The sequence below is a fragment of the Bubalus kerabau genome, chromosome 9, assembly GCF_029407905.1.
Source record: "Bubalus kerabau isolate K-KA32 ecotype Philippines breed swamp buffalo chromosome 9, PCC_UOA_SB_1v2, whole genome shotgun sequence".
NCBI classification, from domain to species: Eukaryota; Metazoa; Chordata; class Mammalia; order Artiodactyla; family Bovidae; genus Bubalus; species Bubalus kerabau.
Window position 1 is genome coordinate 104,871,994 of NC_073632.1, and position 21,365 is coordinate 104,893,358.

The 21,365-nt window shown below is 45.6% G+C and overlaps 1 protein-coding gene and 1 long non-coding RNA gene across 2 annotated transcripts in view; one reads left to right on the forward strand and one right to left on the reverse strand.

Moving 5' to 3' along the window:
* Nucleotides 1-7,270, reverse strand: part of PLG (plasminogen) — a 47,656-nt gene extending 40,386 nt beyond the window's left edge. The window contains exons 1-3 of the mRNA XM_055534714.1: nt 7,210-7,270; nt 2,139-2,274; nt 470-576 (exon numbers count right to left, since the gene is read on the reverse strand). Of these exons, the coding sequence (XP_055390689.1) occupies nt 470-576; nt 2,139-2,274; nt 7,210-7,258 (292 nt within the window). The 5' untranslated portion in view covers nt 7,259-7,270. The remainder of the gene's footprint in view (nt 1-469; nt 577-2,138; nt 2,275-7,209) is intronic.
* A 5,745-nt stretch (nt 7,271-13,015) lies between these two features.
* On the forward strand, nt 13,016-20,214 carry LOC129619495 (uncharacterized). Its single transcript, XR_008697904.1, has 3 exons — nt 13,016-13,122; nt 15,954-16,074; nt 20,122-20,214. It is a non-coding gene; the product is annotated as an uncharacterized LOC129619495 (long non-coding RNA).
* Nucleotides 20,215-21,365: the final 1,151 nt, after the last annotated feature.

Consider the following 21,365-nt stretch of genomic DNA (forward strand, 5'->3'; position numbering starts at 1 on the left):
GAAAAAAAACCAAGATCATAAGGAACTTGTGGACTCTTCTTAAAAATAAGAAGAAAATATTATTTAATATCTTTAAATAAGATATTATTTAAATATCTTAATATTTAAATCTTAATATCTTAAAATATTAAAATAATCAGTTAAATATCTTAATATTTTAATATCTTTAAATAAGATATTGTTTAATATCTTATTTTCAGGGTCACAGAAGCAGAAGTGATTTTGTAAATCCAATCCCTGCGTTTTGAAATCAAGAGAAATGAAACCTAAAAGGTGAAATACTATATTCAGGTTGGCATTGTGGGTTAGTGGCCGAACCGTCTGACTCCAAGTTCATTTTCATTGCACCATAGCTCCTCCATTTGCTGGTCTGATAAATTACAGTTAGTAACTGGGCTGGTGGGGAGGGAAGGGAGAGGGGAAGGAAAAGAAAGAGAAAGAAGAAGGAGGAAGAAAACATGGCACATACTTCTCTTCTCATATAGAATGACATCCCTCATCCTAAAGACAGGGGTGGTCTTGCTGTTTTCGGCCATTACGATGCATTGTTGCTCTTTACTGTGATACTGGAATGCCCTGCAGAAGAGAAACAGAAAGCACCATTCTAGTCCTCCCTGTAAAGGAATTTAAACACCACTCTTATTTCCTTTGTGTAAAGCAATTAACCGGACAAGGCAATGGCACCCCACTCCAGTACTTTTGCCTGGAAAATCCCATGGACGGAGGAGCCTGGTGGTCTGCAGTCCATGGGGTCACAAAGAGTCGGACACGACTGAGCGACTTCACTTTCACTTTTCACTTTCATGCATTGGAGAAGGAAATGGCAACCCACTCCAGTGTTCTTGCCTGGAGAATCCCAAGGACAGGGGAGCCTGGTAGGCTGCTGTCTATGGGGTCGCACAGAGTCTGACATGACTGAAGCGACTTAGCAGCAGCAGCAGCAAAGCAATTAATAAGAAACTCTAAAGACAGCTTTCGATGAATCAAGGAGCTCAGAACTCACTTTCAGTTCAACCTGGCACCATAATGAAAGGGTACAGCAACATGGTAGATAGTCTTTCTTTCTCTTCTACCTTTACCTTCTTCCCCTCCCCATTTTCTTTCTATTTTAACTGCTTTATTCTTTCTTCACCCATTTTTCTTAATGAAGCACCAGAATATCTGCTTTGTGTGGGAAAGAAGCAAGTGAGCTTCTTTGAACCCATCCCCGAGACGGTCCACATGGACGCCTCTAACTTCCCCTTTGATGATGCCTCTGATTCTAGCCCCTTCTCTCATGGCCCCCAGCCCTGCACTCATCCTGTGTGGATATTGAGCCCGCCATCAAAGCCGTCCGAGGCTTCCTTTCCAGCCCCATCTCCTACATGAACCTGTGCATCAGCTGACCCGGTCCCTCTCACAGGTGCCCAGCCAGGCTGCCCTCTGCCTAGAATCCTTCCTGCTTGGTCACTATTTACCAAGATTTCACCCTTCAAAGCCCAGCTCAGTTCCCCCCAACTCCACCCCAGGCCTTCCCTGGTTGTCTCAACTCTTGAGATTGTTCTTTCTTCTAAATCTTAATAGAGCACATACTGATTTTATCAATATCTCAAATTGGCTGTATTTTTTTTTTTTACATTTTATCCAGTTTCTGTGACTATACCATAAATACAAAAGGGCAAGCACTGCTTTTGGGTCTACACAAAAATCTATCATATATATTGATTTTATATATCACATATAAAATTTATCAGATATATATATATATACCAGATATCAGATCTGATATATATATACCAGATCATTGTATCTGTGTTTCAGGGCCCCTTAAGGTCTAGGACACTTCCAGTCACATGATCCTCAATAAATATTTACCAACAATGATGTGAAAAAGCTACAGCTCGTAACAATAGCTGCTGATGTCAAGTGTTAAATAATTTCCTTTTGGGGCATTTTTCTAAAAGGGACACTAATGATCTTTCACAAGAAACTGTATGGTTTCAGATACAGGGACCAAATACAGATTCCAAACTCTAACCTCATGAAATTCCTATTAAATCCTATTTTCAGTGATAAATCCCTGAGCAAATATCTTGTGATCAACATAATGTGTCTCAATCAACAAGAGTTCTGTGTAGGTGCAGTTACCAGGGTCATACCTGCAAATGAAGTCTGTCTCCTCCTCACACTTTGCTGCACAATCCTCTACGCTTCTTCCCGCCAGGTTCTTCCGACTCAGACTAAGCAGGGAAGCCCCCTGGGTATTTACATAGTCATCCAGGAGGTCTCCGAGACCTACAAAAGTAAAATTAAAATGGAGCAATTGATTAATGCATCAACACAGCTGATAATTATCATGAATTTGTAAATTATTCGCTTTGCGCCAACCAAGTAAAATTTGCTGCTCTATTGGAAGCAACCAGGTGGCTGTGAATACAAATGACTAACCAGGAAGGCAAGTCCATGAACAGAGGGCACTGTGTTACAAGACTGACTGGATTGCTAAATTAATAGATTAGAACTACTTAACAATTTCCACATTACTACATTAATGGGTATGAAACCTTAAGTAAGAAAAAATTTGATCTGTTTGCTAGTAATTGCCTGTCATGATGGAGCACTAGGAGACCACCCTGGGGCAATTTTGATGCCGATTTGTCCATCCCTGGGTCTAAATAGAATCTCAGTTCAGTTCAGTCACTCAGTCGTGTTCGACTCTTTGCGACCCTATGGACTGCAGTGCACCAGGCTTCCCTGTCCATCACCAACTCCCAGAGTTTACTCAGACTCATGTCCATTGAGTTGGTGATGCCATCCAACCATCTCATCCTCTGTCGTCCCCTTTTCCTCCTGCCTTCAATCTTTCCCAGCATCAGGGTCTGTTCAAATGAGTCAGTTCTTCTCATCAGGTGGCCAAAGTATTGGAACTTCAGCTTCAACATCAGTCCTTCCAATGAATATTCAGGACTGATTTCCTTTAGGATGGTCTGGTTGGATCTCCTTGCAGTCCAAGGGACTCTCAAGAGTCTTCTCCAACATCACAGTTCAAAAGCATCAATTCTTTGGCACTCAGCTTTCTTTATGGTCCACCTCTCACATCCATACATGATGACTGGAAAAACCATAGCTTTGACTAGACAGACCTTTTTTGGCAAAGTAATGTCTCTGTTTTTTAATATGCTGTCTAGGTTGGTCATAACTTTTTAAACAGAACCTAGAGGCCATTATTTGATTTCCCACAGCACACATTTCTGTTGTGACAGTGTTGCTTAAACTAACGTGACAGACATTCTCTGAATGGTTCCACCACCAGATACAAAACCTTTGTTGAGCTGATGATGTTGAGAAGAAATAAGATCTGGACTAAATCTTGACCATAATACACGGTCATTTTTATACTGGGCTTAGCACAGTGACCCCTCGCTATTTATTAAAAAAAGAAACCATTTTGGGCTCTTTGATCTGGCATTTCTGAGGGAACTGCACAAGAGTCTGGTACGAACAATGGTCTCAATTTTCTTCTGAGATAGAATCTGAGTCACAGAGTCTGTCTGAAGCTCACTCTGCCCCTGGCTACTGCAGAGGGTGGCCAGGGGGTGCCCAGCTGTGGCCCCACCACAGGGCTGCAAAGAGAAGTCGGTGATCCAGGGCCAACATGAGCCCTGAGACAGCTGTGGCCGTGCTCCACGCCTCGAGGTTCTCCCCTCCACCCTTCGGAATGGAACACCAGCCATGCTCATAGCATGAGGGGCTAAAAAGAGGTTAATACACTGGAGACGGCAGTTTCCTAAAGTTTGCCTAAATGGGATTAGGCAACCTGGCAACCTTGACCACTTTAGGGGGCGGAGTGGAGACCAAAGCCCAAGGGAGTGGTTTGAAGAGTGACCAGGACAGGCGCTGGGAACGTCTTGGGAGGACAAGTGTTTTCAGAAGCCTGGCTGTGAAAGGAGCATCTCCTAGAGGCCATATGAAGTCTCAGGAATGTTTTAATACTTTTATTTTTAATGTTTTAATATTTTAATATTTTTATTTAAAATATCATTGATTTACAATGCTATGTTTATTTCAGGTATACAGAAAAATGATTCAGTTGTACATACATATTCTTTTTTAGATTCTTTTCCATGATAAGTTACTGCAAGCTATTGAGTATTGTTTCCTGAGCCACAAAAGTAGGTCCCCATTTATCTATTTTATGTATAGTATCCAACATAGGGGTTCCCTTGTGGCTCAGCTGGTAAAGAATCCGCCTGCAATGTGGGAGACCCGGGTTAGTATTCTGGCCTGGAAAATTCCATGGTATTATATCCCAACATATAACATATATATTATATATGCTAATCCCTGACGCCTAATTTATACCTCCACCTTCTTTCTGCTTTGGTAACCAGAAGTTTGTTTTCTATTCTCTGAGTCTATATCTGTTTTGCAAATCACTTCGTCTGCATCATTTTTTGTAGATTATACGTATAGGTGATATCATATGATATCTGTCTTTCTCTGTCTGACTTACTTCAATTAGTACAGATCATCTCTAGGTCCTCTGGGAAATTTTTTAAGATGAGACATTCAGGAGCATGTTTGGATACTGATGAAAATGAGCCAGTATGAAGGATCATTAAGGGCCAGATGCTCTTTCTCGGAAGGGCCGTCCCTGACCACCTTGGACACATGCTTTGCTCAGGGGTGATGCACTGTCCCAGACTGAGACATAGCCATTCCCAGAGCCCACGTTCTCCCTGCCTCTGCTTTTCCTTCCTCAACCTAAGATTCTCCAAACTGGAAGGATGGATCCTTCCACCCTTGAATAGGAGTTGACTGATGTAGCTTAATACACCAAAAATCATTCAATACATGTATCAAGATTATAGAGAAATGCATATTTAGACCCACGCTGTCTTCATCCTGCATTTTTCTTCCAATTGGAACTCTCCTTTCCAGAAACATTTGTGCTTTGGTAATTTCTATAGATCAGGGTGTAACTTTTTTTTTCCTTTCTTTTTTAAAGATTAATTTATTTTAATTGGAAGATAATTACAGTATTGTGGTGGGTTTTTCCATACATCAGCATGAATCGGCCACAGGTACACGTGTCCTCCCCCATCCTGAACCCCCCTCCCCCCTCCCTCCCCACCCTATCCCTCTGGCTTGTCCCAGAGCACCAGATTTGAGTGCCTTGCTTCATGTATCAAACTTGCACTGGTTATGTATTTTACATACAGGAATATACATGTTTCAATGCTATTCTCTCAAATCATCCCACCCTTATAGGAAAGGGGAAAAAAAAAATCTCCTTTTACAGCTGTTCTCAGTGAGAGGCAGATAAGCAGTTTGCATTTCACAAACAGCCAAGTCTTTTCTTTCAAACACACAAGCATGGGGGCACATACATATACTACTGTGATTTTTTAAAAAAACCCCACATTATTGATAAAGTATACTTGTTTTAATCACAATATAATCTATATTCAGTCTAGAATATAAAAATAATTTTCTTACTGAAAAGATTTCTCTAATATTTCTTGGTCAATAAATAAACTATTATAACTCACTGTCAAATGAGCCCTGGAAATAAAGAAAGAAAATATGGGGATTTTCAACCTTTCAACCTAGAAATAAAAAATTTATTCCTTTTGGGGATATTTCTTTGTCATATCAGCTCCTAAGGTAGGTCTCAGCAGGTATATGCTATGAAACATAATAACATAATTAAAGGTAAATTAATTAAAGGATAATAAAAATGGAAAGTTTCTTGTTTTGATTTCATTTATACCCTGGCCTGCTCTACTTTCAAAGAACCCTTCAAAAGATCTAATTTCAGTCTTTATAGGACATATTTTATAGAGCTCTTGTGTTTGCTTTTTCAAAATATATTTATTTTTCATTGAAGGATAATTGCTTTACAATATTGTATTGGTTTCTGCCATACATCAACATGAATCATCCCTTATGTTTATTTTTAAAGTTTCGGTTCAGTTCAGTCACTCAGCGATGTCCAACTCTTTACGACCCCTTGGACAACAGCACACCAGGCCTCCCTGTCCATCACCAACTCCTGGAGCTTGCTCAAACTCATGTCCACAGAGCCGGTGATGCCATCCATTTTAAAGTTTGGGGTTAATAAAAATGTTCTAAAAGGAACCGTGATAGTTGCACAACTCTAAATGTGGAGACCCATTAGATCATATGCTTCGAATGTGTGAATTGTATAGTATGTGAATTCTATCTCAATAAAATTGTCAAAAAAAAAAAAAGGAGCCTCAAAGACATGCTTTCTGCTGCTGCTAAGTCGCTTCAGTCGTGTCCGACTCTGTGCGACCCCATAGACGGCAGCCCACCAGGCTCCCCCGTCCCTGGGATTCTCCAGGCAAGAACACTGGAGTGGGTTGCCATTTCCTTCTCCACAAAGACATGCGTAGAATATTTTAAAGAAGGTTTAAACAAAGTTGAAAAAGTGAGAACCATTGGATTCCTTCTTGGAAAACCCTAACTGAAGTCCTGGTTTCTTCACTTCCTGGCTTTGGGAGTTTGGTCAATAGGCAAATAATGTGCTTTACCTAATTACAGATTTCCTCATCTATAAAACGGGGATAAGTCTACTACAATACCCATTGTATCAGCTAAAGAAGCTGTTGATGCTAAAGGACACACATGTGTATGGATGGATAAAAAAGTACCACTCTACCTCAGGCACTCAATAGAGATCTGTTGAATTACTGTATGTACATTGCCTGAATAAGCAATGCCTGTGGTCTCTCCAGCATAAGAAGCAAGCTGAGATGTAGGCAACAGGTCAACACAACCACACTGGTCAGATTGTGGTCAGAGATATTTCATTGTTCACATTTGAAAGTCAGGAGAATATGAAACCTTAACAAAAATGGTGCAGCTCAACCAAACTGAGAACCAGGCGAAGAGACCAACAACTTCTGGAGCTGTTAGCAGTCTGGGCTATTTTTTTCAACTAAAATAACCATCACTTGGGCTCCATCTTTTATATTGAGAGCGTCATTCATTATTTTCTCTGTCCGCTTGTCTCCAGTATTCACATAAGGGAAACGAACCTTATTTCTTGAAAAATTCCTCCATCCTAGATGTTGAACTGGGAATCTGAGAATCAAAAGCTAAATTCGGCAAGTTGCCCTTAAAACTATGATGGCTTTGTTTTTAACATATTGCTAGGAAAAAAAAAAAATTGATTCAAATGAAAAATAAATCTTTAAGTCTTACCTGATTTCAGAAATAAGAGAAGTAGGAACACCACCTCCTTGTGTTCCATTTTGGGACTGGCCGGCAGCGTCCCGAGAACACTGTGTCCCAATCCCAAGATGTTATTGACTTACAGGAGAGGAAACGCGCCCACAAACAAGATAATCACACAGAGTTAATCATTTTCCCAGAGGCCCACTGCCGCTGTGCTCTGAGGGTTCAAACATTACCTGGACGGGAGGATCTTACAAAATGTTGACAGCGGAGACTGCAATAGATGCTGGGAAGTGGTGGAGACTGCCCACCCCCACCCGGCTGCCCCAGGCTGCTCTGCCTCCCTGCACAACGCAGCCCCGAGCCCATCTTTGCCACTTACTCTTCTTTCCTTCCCTCTTCCTTCTTTCGCTTTATTTTGGGTAAAACAAAAATTACGACAATAGCTAACATGTGCTGAGAACTTTCCTATGCCAGACCTCCTGCATAGTCTCATTCAAGCTTCAATACAGCGATACTGGGGCTTCCCTGGTGGCTCAGCGGTAGGGAGTTCACCTGTTACTGAGTTCAAGCTCGCTCTGCCAGCCGCACATCAGGCCAATGAATCAGAGAGATGAGGGGTTGAGGCAAGGAAAGACTTTAATCAGGGGGGCCTGGCTGACTGAGAAGATGGCAAGCTAGCACCTCAAAATAGCTGTCTTCTCAGGGCCTGGTTGCCAGATCCATAAAAGATGGGTACATAAATGATGGATCACCTCCAGAGAGGTGAGGAAGCAAGGTAGAAAGACTATTCAGTCCTTGCAAATGTCCCCTAGAATGGCAAGCCTCAAGCAGGAGAATGTGTTCATCTTACTTCCTTTGATTCAGTTCAGTCACTCAGTCCTGTCTGACTCTTTGCGACCCCATGGACTGCAGCACGCCAGGCTTCCCTGTCCATCAGCAACTCCCGGAGTTTGCTCAGACTCAAGTCCATGGAGTCAGTGATGCCATCCAACCATCTCATCCTCTCATCCCTTTCCTCTGTCTCTCAATTCCTTACAGTCCTTTGCAGGTGGGTGGCTCAGGTTATCTCCCTGAGGCAGGCCATTATGTATGGTTACAATAACAAAAAAGGTTACACACATTGGCAGGTGTGTAACCAGGAAGGGTTCATTTCAAATTTACATTGGATCACAGAAGCAGATCCAATGTAAATTTGAAATGAACCCTTCCTGGTTACACACCTGCCAATGCAGGAGACGTGGGTTCGATCCCTGGTCCGGGAAGATCCCACACACCAGGAGCAACTAAGCCCGTGTGCCACTACTGAGCCTGTGCTCCAGAGCCCGGGAGCTGTAACTACTGAAGCCCACGTGCCCTAGAGCCTGTGCTGCACGCGAGGAGCCATGGCAATGAGACGCCCATGCACTGCCCCTGGAGAGTAGACCCCGCTTGCTGCAACTAGAGAGAAACCTGCACAGCAACAGAGACCCGGCACAGCCAACAATAAACAAAAAAATTATATTCAAAACACAAGCAATATTACTATCATCCCCACTTAGGGCAACAGGCTGAGCAAGTTTAACTTTCCAAGGTCACTTGGCTCACAAGGGATGAAGCCAATGGACACTGTCTACTGAAAGGCATAAATGTCCATTTCCTGCTTTTTTTCCTGCTATGGATGGTGGTGGTATGCTTTTTGCCCCCTTTCAACTCTTGTTAGCTGCACGAATACATTTGGTTCTACAACTGTTACTGTCTGAATGAGGTTGCCCTCCATGTCCTTCTGACTACGGATTCTTTGTCACCTTCGCAATACAGCAGTACTGCAAGAACACGGGCGAAAATGAAGCAGAGTGTGGCTACGGGCCTCGTTCCCTGCCGCGGACAAAGAAGAGGAAAGAGGCATGTGTTGCTGAGGTGTGGATGGTGTGGCTGGATGCAGGCCCTCCTTACAGCTCGGTCCCTCGGGGCTCAGCTTCACGGGCACAGGGCAGGCACAAAGAGAAGGACTCCCCTAGATTGTGCATGGAAACCCCACACCGACTCTCTGGGAGGAATGCTGGACGGTGCTTTTGCCCAAGACCGTAAAGACAATTAACTCTCCATCAGTCATTTTCTATTTGAAAGAACGGCAAAAGCTGAGGGAAGAGATAAAGAAAAAGATCATCTCAGTACAGTGTAGCAGGTCAAATAAATTCTGAGATGTCTATTATCATGGAGTTCAATTCATTAAGTATGTACTAACCACACAGTAGGGGTTAGATTCTTCTGTACTAAGTTGCTTCAGTTGTGTCTGACTCTTTGAGACCCTATGGACCCTTCAGGCTCCTCTGTCCATGGGATTCTCCAGGCAAGAATACTGGAGAGGGTTGCCATGCCCTCCTCCAGGGGATTTTCCCGACCCGGGGACTGAACCCATGTCTCTCGTGTCTCCTGCAAAGGGAGGCAGGTTCTTTTCCACTAGTGCCACCTGGGAAGGCCTAGATTCTTCTAGGATTGTGCAAAAGGTCTCTATCTCTCTTCAAATCACAATCTCTACCCTCCCCAGTCTACACCTAAAGGAACTCCAGGAAACTTTTGTACCCAAGATGTGTAAAGACCACTGCTACACTTGTGTGTTTGTCGGGGTGGGGGAGCACTAAGGATACCAAGTAGGAGACAGGCTCTGCCCAACATGGGGCCCGCAAGCAAGATCCACTCAGGTTCTCTTAGGAAGAGAAGAGTTATCCTCCCCTCCTGGCATTAAAATGATGAATTCCTCGAAAGTACCTTGAACACAAGGAAAGGGAAAGTTCACAAGGGGAGTGGGATAGAAGCCCCTTGGCTTTCACCTGCATCCACCTGCTTGAGGTGGAAGTTGTGGCCAGGTGACATCTGCCCAGGGGAGATGGTATGGACCTCACGCTGCCAGCCTGATGTGGCACCTGTTTCCTTTCCCCACAGACTCCCCAGCTTCCTCCAGCCCTGGCTCAGCTCCTCTCAGCCCAGGCTCTGCCCTCTGGGAACTGTCATTGTAAGGCAGCTCATTTCTTTTTAAAATTGTTTTTAAAATGATCTTATAGAAATATAGCTAATTTACAATGTTGTGTTAATTCTTACTCTACCATGTCATTTCTTTATCATGGACATCTCTGCATTCCCCTCCCCCAAGACCATGTCATTTTAAAGCAAAACGGCAGAAAATTAATTCATCTATGAAGGGATTCCCTGGTGGCTCAGATGGTAAAGAATCTCCCGGCAATGCGGGAGACCCGAGTTCAATCCCTGGGTTAGGAAGATCTCCTGGAGAAGGAACTGGCAATCCATTCCAGTAATCTTGCCTGGAAAATCCATGGATGGAGGAGACTGGGAGGCTACAGCCCATGGGCTCCCAAAGAGTCAGATACAACTGAGCAACTTCACTTTCTTTCACTTTCATTAAGGGCCCAAAGTATGCCTTTATCACTTCAAGAGTTCATCAGTTCAGTTCACTCACTCAGTCATGTCCGACTCTTTGCAACCCCGTGGACTGCAGCACGCCAGGCCTTCCTGTCCATCACCAACTCCTGGAGTTTACTCAAACTCATGTCCATTGAGTCGGTGATGCCTTCCAACTATCTCATCCTCTGTCATCCCCTTCTCCTCCTGCCTTCAATCTTTCCCAGTATCAGGGTCTTTTCAAATGAGTCAGTTCTTGGCATCAGGTGGCCAAAGGATTGGAGTTTCAGCTTCAACATCAGTCCTTCCAATGAATACTCAGGACTGAACTCCTCTAGGATGGACTGGTTGGATCTCCTTGCAGTCCAAAGGACTCTCGAGAGTTTTCTTCAATGCCAGTTCAAAAGCATCAGTTCTTCAACGCTCAGCTTTCTTTATAGTCCAACTCTCACATCCATACACGACTACTGGAAAAACCATAGCCTTGACCAGATGGACCTTTGTTGACAAAGTAATATCTCTGCTCTTTAATATGCTGTCCAGGTTGGTCATAACTTTTCTTCCTAGGAGCAAGTTACTTTTAATTTCATGGCTGTAGTCACCATCTGCAGTGATTTTAGAGCCCAAAAAATGAAATCTGTCACTGTTTCCATTGTTTCCCCATCTATTTGCCATGAAGTGATGGGACCAGATACCATGATCTTAGTTTTCTGAATGTTGAGTAGTTTTAAGCCAACTTTTTCACTCTCCTCTTTCACCTTCATCAAGAGGCTCTTTAGTTCTTCTTTGCTTTCCGCCATAAGGGTGGTATCATCTGCATATCTGAGGTTATTGATATTTCTCCCAGCAATCTTGATTCCAGCTTGTGCTTCTTCCAGTCCAGCGTTTCTCATGATGGACTCTGCATATAAGTTAAATAAGCAGGGGGACAATATACAGCCTTGACGTACTCCTTTTCCTATTTGGAGCCAGTCTGTTGTTCCATGTCCAATTCTAACTGTTGCTTCCTGACCTGCTACAGATTTCTCAGGAGGCAGGTCAGGTGGTCTGGTATTCCCATCTCTTTCAGAGTTTTCCACAGTTTGTTGTGATCCACACAGTCAAAGGCTTTGGCACAGTCAATAAGACAGAAGTAGATGTTTTTCTGGAACTCTCTTGCTTTTTCGATGATCCGGTGAATGTTGGCAATTTGATCTCTGGTTCCTTTGCCTTTTCTAAATTCAGCTTGAACATCTGGAATTTCACAGTTCATGTACCATTGAAGCCTTGCTTGGAGAATTTTGAGCATTACTTTGCTAGCATGTACAAAGAGTGCAATTGTGTGGTAGTTTGAGCATTCTTTAGCATTGCCTTTCTTAGGGATTGGAATGAAAACTGATCTTTTCCAGTCCTGTGGCCACTGCTGAGTTTTCCAAATTTGCTGGCATATTGAGTGCAGCACTTTCACAGCATCATCTTCCAGGATTTGAAATAGCTCAACTGGAATTCCATCACCTCCACTAGCTTTGTTCGTAGTGATGCTTCCTAAGGCCCACTTGACTTTGCATTCCAGGATGTCTGGCTCTAGGTCAGTGATCACACCATCGTGATTATCTGGGTCATGAAGATCTTTTTTGTATAGTTCTTCTGTGTATTCTTGCCACCTCTTCTTAATATCTTCTGCTTCTGTGAGGTCCATACCATTTCTGTCCTTTATTGTGCCCATCTTTGCATGAAATGTTCCCTTGGTATCTCTGCTTTTCTTGAAGAGATCTCTAGTCTTTCCCATTCTATTGTTTTCCTCTATTTCTTTGCATTGATCACCGAGGAAGGCTTTATCTCTCCTTGCTGTTCTTTGAAACTGTGCATTCAAATGGGTATATCTTTCCTTTTCTCTTTTGCCTTTTGCTTCTCTTCTATTCACAGCTATTTGTAAGACTTCCTCAGACAACCATTTTGCCTTTTTGCATTTCTTTTTCTTGGGGATGGTCTTGCAAGGGTTCATAGTAAGTTTATTTTTGCATTTGAGGCCAATTTGCAGAATGCTTTCACAGTGTGAGTTTATTAGGGTATACCACCTAGGAATCATGTTATCATTCATCTGAAGGTGGGGGTCCTTTCTTTATTCGACCTTTTCCTCCTGTTTGCTGGCTTTTGTTTCTCAGTCTCTGGGACCATGAAATTAGATGCTTATCAGCCCTGAGCCTTGGTGAAGAGATAGCAGGACTGCTCAGCGAGCACGGGAGTTAAAATGTAACCTGCCCAGGAGCACTTTCTAAGCAAGACCTGAGTGACAAATTCAGCGGTCAGCAAGGTGGTATTTCTTAATTGATTGTACAGAAACCAACATGTTTATCTGTTTTGTTTTTTTTTAAGTGTCTTCACTGGACATCTCCTCAGTAGACTTGTTATGTGCTTGCGAAAAATATCAACAGAGAAGATAGTAACTCCCAGATAATTAACCAACCCACTCTGAGTCAGCAGGAGAGGCACCCAAAAATCAAAGCAAGCAGAGAGAAAACAGGTCATCCTCTCCATCTCTAAAACTCATCATTCACTAAGGTAATTACAACAAAAGTCCCTTTTCACAGCATGTGAAGAGATAAGACACGCCGAAAACATTAAAGTCTTTTAAGAAAAAAAAAATGAGGGTGCATAAAAGCTGGGGAAATCTGAGCAACTTCTGTGGACTATCAAAACCAGGCAATTCCTGGTATAGATAATAAACTAGAGTTAAGAAGATCTTACCTCTGGGGGAGACTGGGCGGCTGGGGGATGTTTATGCTGGATCTCTCAGTAATATTTTTGTAACTTCTTGTGTGTTTATAATTATTTCAAAGTAAAAGATAAAAATGTTTATGTCTATATTTTATATATTTAAATATATGTATATAGTTCAGTATACTTAGAGATACATCTGTATGTTTAGATATATGTGTTTGTATTTGGTATATGTGTATACATTTGGACATAGTACATTATTCGGATATGTGTGTATATATTTGGATATCATGTACTTAGTCACTCAGTCATGTCCAACTCTTTGCGACTGCATAGACCGTAGCCCCCAGGCTCCCCTGTCCATGGGATTTTTCAGACAAGGAGTGCTGGAGAGAATTGGTACCTCCTTCTCCAGGGGATCTTCCCAACCCAGGAATTGAACCTGTGTCTCCTGAGCCTTCTGCATCGCGAGCAGATTCTTTACCCTCTGAGCCATCTGGGAAATCTCTCATATTTGGATATGTGTGTACATATTTGGATATGTGTGTATATATTTGGACATGTATGTACATATTTGGCCGAGAAGGCAATGGCACCCCACTCCAGTACTCTTGCCTGGAAAATCCCATGGATGGAGGAGCCTGGAAGGCTGCGGTCCATGGGGTCGCTGAGGGTCAGACACGACTGAGCGACTTCACTTTCACTTTTCACTTTCATACATTGGAGAAGGAAATGGCAACCCACTCCAGTGTTCTTGCCTGGAGAATCCCAGGGATGGGGGAGCCTGGTGGGCTGCCGTCTATGGGGTCGCACAGAGTTGGACACGACTGAAGCGACTTAGCAGCAGCAGCAACAGTACACATTTGGATATGTGTTATGTATTTGAGCATATCTGTACATATTTGGGTATGTGTGTATATATTTGGACATGTGTGTATGTATCTGTATATATATGTACATATTTGAACATGTCCGTACATATTTGGATATATACTTAAGAGGACCCAGGATGATGTAAATACTTCCATAATATTAGAGAACTCCCAAAGTACAGAAACTTGCCCAGGGGAGAATCTCAACTTATATTTCTAAACTGGGGAGCCTAACCCCACCTTTGACTGATTTCTGTGGGTTCACAAGAAGGGTGACCGAGATGACAGGCCCTCTCCCTGCCTCCACGCGCCCCGCCTCCAGCCCAGACGTTATTCAAGCCTCACTGATGCCTCTGGCTCAACAGCCGTCACACACACGTCGCCCTGCAATCCAGAGCCGTCGGCGCTCAGGCCAGCTCGGGCCTCCCGGGTGCTCAGGGAGACTATCATCTCTGCATGCAGGTGAACCACCCACCAACAGAGGCCCCAGCAGCTCGCCTGGACCCCAAGAAACCACCCCTCCCTCATCTGCGCATCCTCGCCGGACCCACCCTGCGGTAGAGGCGCCCCGAAAGGTCCCTGAGGGACACGTGGAGCTGGGAGGCGGCGGGTAGGAAGTGGGGCTCAGAGTTTCGAGGAAAGTGAGCCCTGATCTGGGCCGCGGCCTTCAGTCCTCGCCGCTGCAGGGTCTGCAGGGCGGCCGGCGCGGTGCGGAGCGCCAGACACACGGGGAAACCCTCCCGGCCCCCCGCGATTCCCCACCTGACCGGGAGGGGGCGGTGCGCGTCCGCGGCCGGGACTGCGAGGCCGGCCCGCAGCAGGAAGGACGCTCGGCGGGAGGAGCGAGACCCTGCTTCCCGGGGAAGCGACCCCGACTCTAGAGGATGAGTGGGAGGGGTGAGAAACAGGAGAAGCCTGTTTTGAGCAGAGAAAATGAACGGGCAAAGTCGCAGAGGCAAGGGTCCCATCCAAGAGATGCAAAGCCCTTCAGGCTGGAAATCAGAAATGACGGAGATGAGCCTGAATCGCATCTACACCCCAGCAAGAACGACAGGGACCCTTGAAGGGTCTTAAATTGGAGGAGTGTCCTCATCGTCCTGCCTCAAGTGTGGTCAGCAGAGAAGGAAGGAAACTGAAACGGAAAGTCGCACAGTTGTGTCTGACTCTTTGCCACCTGACAGACTTTACAGTCCATGGAATTCTCCAGGCCAGAATACTGGAGTAGGTAGCCTTTCCTTTCTCCAGGGGATCTTCCCGACCCAGGAATCCAACCCAGGTCTGCGGCAATGCGGGCGGATTCTTTACCAGCTGAGTCTCAAGGGAAGCCCAGAAAGGAAGGAGGTGACAGACTAGCAAAGTCCGAAAGCAGACAGGGCATGGGCAAGGCGAAACAAAAAGGGCATGGGATCAGGGAGGTGGTTAGAAAGTAGAACTGACAAGGTTTTGTGACTGATTGGATCTGGGGGCTGAAATCAAGGCTGGTGCCAGGGTGTCTATCTTGGTAGAGAGGGATGTCTTCATTGAGAAGGAACCCAGCAAAGAATGAGATGGGCTTGCTTGGAAAGTCCCCTGTTGCAGTTGCCCAGAAGGCAATTGGATATTTGGTCTAGAGCAGGCTTTGGCAAACTGTAGGCCATGGGGCAGCCTCCTGGTTTTGTAAATAAAATTTTACGGGTGCACAGCCCAGCCTGTTCATTTACTACTGTCCACCGGCTGCATGTGTATGACAATGAGTAGATGCGACTGAAGCTGTATGTTGGCCAGAGGCCTATAAAATATTTACTACCTGCCTTTTTGCAGGAAATGTTTGCCCAGGGAAGCGGTGTGGGCTGGAGATACAGAATCGAGTATATAACACTGAAACAAGGGAAGTGGATTAGGTCACCCCGGGAGAAGAAAAGAGGACCTGGGATGGAACAAGGTATTTTCCACATCTTCGTTATCCACTCAGCTGTTGATAGACATCTGGGTTGCTTCCATATCCCGGCTATTGTAAACAGTGCTGCTATGAACATAGAGGTGCAAGTATCTTTTTGAATTAGAGTTTTATCCCAGTATATGCGCAGTAGTGGGATTGCTGGGTCATATAGCAATTTTATTCCTATTTTTTTAAGGAAAAACTTTTAAAAAATTTATTTTTAAGGAATAAAACACTCTTCTCCATTGTGGCTGGAGAATTTACATCTCCTCAACAGTGTAGTGGGAGAAGGCAATGGCACCCCACTCCAGTACTTTTGCCTGGAAAATCCCATGGATGGAGGAGCCTGGTAGGCTGCAGTCCATGGGGTCGCTGAGAGTTGGACTCGATTGAGCAACTTCACTTTCACTTTTCACTTTCCTGCATTGGAGAAGGAAATGGCAACCCACTCCAGTGTTCTTGCCTGGAGAATCCCAGGGACTGGGGAGCCTGGTGGGCTTCCGTCTATGGGGTCGCACAGAGTCAGACACGACTGAAGTGACTTAGCAGCAGCAGCAGCAGCACAGTGTAGTAGGGTTCCCTTTTCTCCACACCCTCTCCAGCATTTATTGTTTGTAGATTTTTTTAAGAATGGCTATTTTGACCCTTGTAAGGTGGTTCCTTTTTGTGGTTTTGACCTATATTTCTCTAGCAATTAGTGATGTTAAGCATCTTTTCATATGCTTATTGGCCACCTTTCTGTCTTCTTTGGAGAAAATGTCTGTTTAGGTCTTCTGCCCATTTTTTGATTGGGTCGTTCGTTTTTTTGTTTCTCTTTTTTGCTCTTGTTGGTATTGAATTGTACGAGCTGCTTGTATGTTTTGGAAATTGCAAGTATTTTCTCCCCATCGGTAGGTTATCTTCATTTTGTTTATGGTTTACTTTGCTGTGCAAAAGCTGTAAAGTTTAATTAGATCCCATTTGTTTACTTTTGCTTTTGCTTCCTTTGCCTTGGGAGACTGACCTAAGAAAACATTGCTGTGACGTGTCAGAGAAAGTTTGGCCCGTGTTCTCTTCTAGGAGCTTTATGGTGTCGGGTCTTACGTGTAAGTCGTTAAGCCATTTTGAGTTTATGTTTGTGTACGGTGCGAGGGAGTGCCCAAGGGAGGTCTTTTGAGGGGATGAACAGTCAGCTGGAGAGCAGTAACGGTGGGGTGCTGAGAAACCAAGGAGAGTGAGACTTTGTTGACGGTGGGAGTGGTCAGCAGTCACAGATGCTTCTGAGAATTCAAGTGAGATGTGCTTGTATGTCCCAGCAGTAAGAACATGTGGGTCACAACACCCTACGCAGCCAAATCTCAATGGCCAGGGCTCCAGACAAAATCCACTCTGCCCACCACTCTCACTAAATATATACAGACCCCAGGTGGCACACTGATAATCTGCCTGCCAATCCAGGAGGTGCAGAGGACGCAGGTTCAATCCCTGGGTCAGGAAGACCCCCTGGAGGAGGAAATGGCAACCCACTCCAGGATTCCTGCCTGAAGAATTCCACAGAGGAGCCTGGTGCGCTACAGTCCATGGGGTCGCAAAGAGCTGGACGTGACTGGGTGACTGAGCACAGCACACAGGAAAATAGCACATTTTATTCAACAAATTCCTGACCCACCTCTGTAATGCTTTTGCCCCAACATGAGTGTTCTTTGACTGAATCTCCATTTAACAATGGTTTTGTAACATCACATTTTATGAGAGAATAGAAAAGTCATTCATTCTTTCTCGAGCATTTTTTTGTCGGTAGATTTAAAAACTTTCAAGTTCATAACTTATTATTGGTAATGAAAGACAGCTTTTAAGGATTGTTGTAAAATTTAGGGAGGCCACCATGAAATTACTTTTATGTATGAGCTGTAAGATTTGGAATACTTCCCAGGACTTTATTCTAGCTTGATGCCTTTCAAATCCATGTATCACATTAGCGAGAGAAAAAGAAATCTGCTAGGTTAAGACTCGGTGGACTCTTATCTCAGTGGAAACCATCGGGGAAGCCTCCTAGTTCAATGAGTGGGATGGATATATTGATTTTGGGTTCAAGTATCATAAAGAAGTTGTTTGTTTGATGTCTGGAGAGTTTAGGCAGAAGATGGGAGACAAGTATATGAACTTCGCCTGGAAATGCGTGAATTATGTCCTCAGTGTGAGGGTGGTAAAGACGCAGGTAATGACCGCGCGGGACGGCTCCCTCATGAGCCCCGTGGGGCTGGTGGCATTCCATTCTGAGAAGATGACACAAAGCACATTGTGAACTCTCCAGTGATCAGTTTTTTCTTTCTTTCTTTTTTTAAATGAACCTATTTGCGTGGGCTTCCCTGGGGACTCGATAGCAAAAAATCCACCTGCCAAGCGGGAGATGAGGGTTTGATCCCTGGGTCCAGAACACTCCCTGCAGAAGGAAATGGCTTCTTCAACCCACTCCAGTATTCTTGCCTGGGAAATCTCATGGACAGAGGAGGCTATCAAGCTACTGTCCGTGGGGTCGCAAAAGAGTCAAAGATGACTTAGCAATTAAAGGACAGTTGATAGCTCGGAAAGGCTCCGTGGGCAAGGGACGGCTACCCTATATGTCACTGCAAGCCCCCTGCGGGCTTCTGTACCCCAGTTCCTTCCAGAGTCCACCCCTGTCGCCTGTGGAGTGAGGGATTACTGCAAACATCGTTCAGCTTTATTTGACCTACTTTACAAAACCAAGTCCTATCATCTAAATAACTATGGGAGCTACAGGGTTATTGCATTTGGATCCTCAAGACACCTTTCCACCTGCCCAGGCCAAACTTAGCAGTAATCTCATGAAAAGTCCTGGGGGCCCTTCTGTGGAAATTACTGCACATCAGACATTGCAGGAGACCCCCGCTCTGTCTGAAACCAAGGGCTGCCGTCAGTCACACCTTCTTGGGAAGGAAGCACCGGGTTCAGACATGGGCGGGCAGTTCACTAAGAACTGATCTGCTGATGAGCAAAGGAGTGGACAAGTGAAATAAGAGACAGACATTATGACCTTAGGAGCAACTTTTTACTTCCAACTACCATTTACTGTAGACTTGTCTGCTCTCTGCTGAGCACAAACACCACGGTGGATGAAGTACAGTAAATGGTGCTATGATTAGCAGCTTTTCCTTTATTATTATTATCACCGTCTTACAGGTCAGGACATTGAAACTCACCTGCCCAAAGTTATGCCAACGGAAAGAATCCTAAGTATCTGGGTCCCAAGTGACTGCTTTTAACCACTGCCTTGCAGACTTCTTCTGGAAGAAGCAACAGCAGTGGAAGCAACAATGGTATTAGCGACACTGGATTGAGAAGTGGTTGCATGGGAGGCCCTGTGCATGCTCAGTCGCTCACTGTGTCAAATTCTTTGCAACCCCTTGCACTGTAGCCCACCAGGCTCCTCTGTCCGTGGGATTTCCCAGGCAAGGATACTGGAGCGGGTTGCCATTTCCTTCACCAGGGGAGCTTCCCAGCCCAGGGATCGAACCAGCATCTCTTGCATTGGCAGGCAGATTCTTTACCACTGAGCCCCCTGGGGGAGCCCCTAGCACTGGACATGGATTATTTCATTTACTCCCCCTCCTGACCCTAAGAGGAATGTGTTATCGTTCACATTTGACTGACACAGACGGAGAGGTTCAGTTAACTGACCCAGGGTCACACAACTGGTGAGGCTGGATGGGGCATCGAATGCCAGGGCCAAGCCCTTCAGCCCTCCAGCTTAGCATCACTGCCACAGTCATTCACTCCAACGCTCAGAATGAGCATTTACTGAGCACCTATTGCTTTTGTGGAACTGTGATCACCCTGGAAGTCCCAGCACTGAGGCCAAGCCAAGCGCTGGTAGAAAGAGCAGAAATGTGTTGCCTGGACCTGGTGGGGTTGGGGTTGGGGCGGGGTGGGGGCTGCTGCTTATCTCTGTGGTGCTGCCCAGAGGCCATCTGCCTGGGTTTGCACATTTCAGTTTCTTGTGCTGAGCTTGCTGCTTAATTGTGCAGAGTTCTGTTTGCTTTCTGTTTTTAGAATGAACATCGCCACGCAGAGGGTAAACTCCAGGACACGCACTGCACATTGCCTTTCCCTTGTGTGTGCCCAAACCAGCAGAGGGTGTGTTGGTGCTCCAATAAAGGAAATTGAATGAAAGCTTCTTTTTCTGGTCTCTCTTCATTATTGATCCATAAAGGCCTTTAAGGGGGTGAGCTTTTGTTGCAATCAACACTAGGGCAGGCAAGGACTCAGGGCATCGAAGTCTTTCTTCTTCTCAAAGCTCCTTTTTGAGCCCGGTTCTGCAGAGTCTTGCTTATCTGGAGAGACGGGCAAGCCATAGGAGATAAAAACAGATTATGTTACACGCTTAAATGTGGAACGTGGGCTTCTGCAAGAGCTTGGAGTTTCCAGAAACACCGAAACTGCCTCCCCTTGGGCGATCCCAGCCTAAACGGCCTCCCCTTGGGCCATCCCAGCGCCTCGGGGGCAATAGCTCTGACGCAGTTCAGACTTTACTCCAAGCCACAGAATCGCAAACAACCTTTCTTCTCAGCCGGGCCTTTGAAGCGCTCTACTCGGCCGGAAAACACTTCGGAGCCAAACAGAAGCGGACTCCGACCGACAGCGGCCGGTAGGGGCCGGCAGACCCCGGCCTTTTCAGCCGTGGGGGCTGCCGCCCGCGCCCCCAGGTGGGGGTCGCCAGGTCCACCAAACCTGTCGCAGGTTTTCTGCTCAGTGGCTCCACCAGCCCAGCTCATTCCCTTCTCAGGCTGCAGGCTCGGGCTGCAAGGGAGAGGATTCCAAGGCGGGGATGGGAGCTGGTGCGGGCGCCTGGCCAATTGCTGTGGACGATTTATGCCTCTGATAGGAAAACTGGAGATGCTGGCCAAGTCGGCAGCTGCCTGCATTCCGGCAAAGTCACGGGGCGGCGGCGGCGGCCTCGCGGCCAGTGCCCGCGCGGCGGGAGCCGGGACCCGCCCCGGGGAAGGATGCGCGGAGCCAAGGTAGGGGACCCCTCCTCCTCCAAGCTGGGCTCGGGTCTGCCGGCGCGTGGCCCGCCCTCCCGGGGGTGGAGGTGCGGAGCAGGTCAGGTACCTCGGCCCAGCAGCTGGCTCAGCGTCGGAACACAACCGGGTGGCTGGGTTGACAATCTGTGAACGCGGAGGAATGGAATTTTCAGTGAGTGGGTTTTTCCCTTTCCAGGAGCGCTGATGCTTGGCCCTGGTGCTCCAGACCCTGAAGTCCAGTTTCGAAACTGGCCAGAGTAGGCCATATTTCGG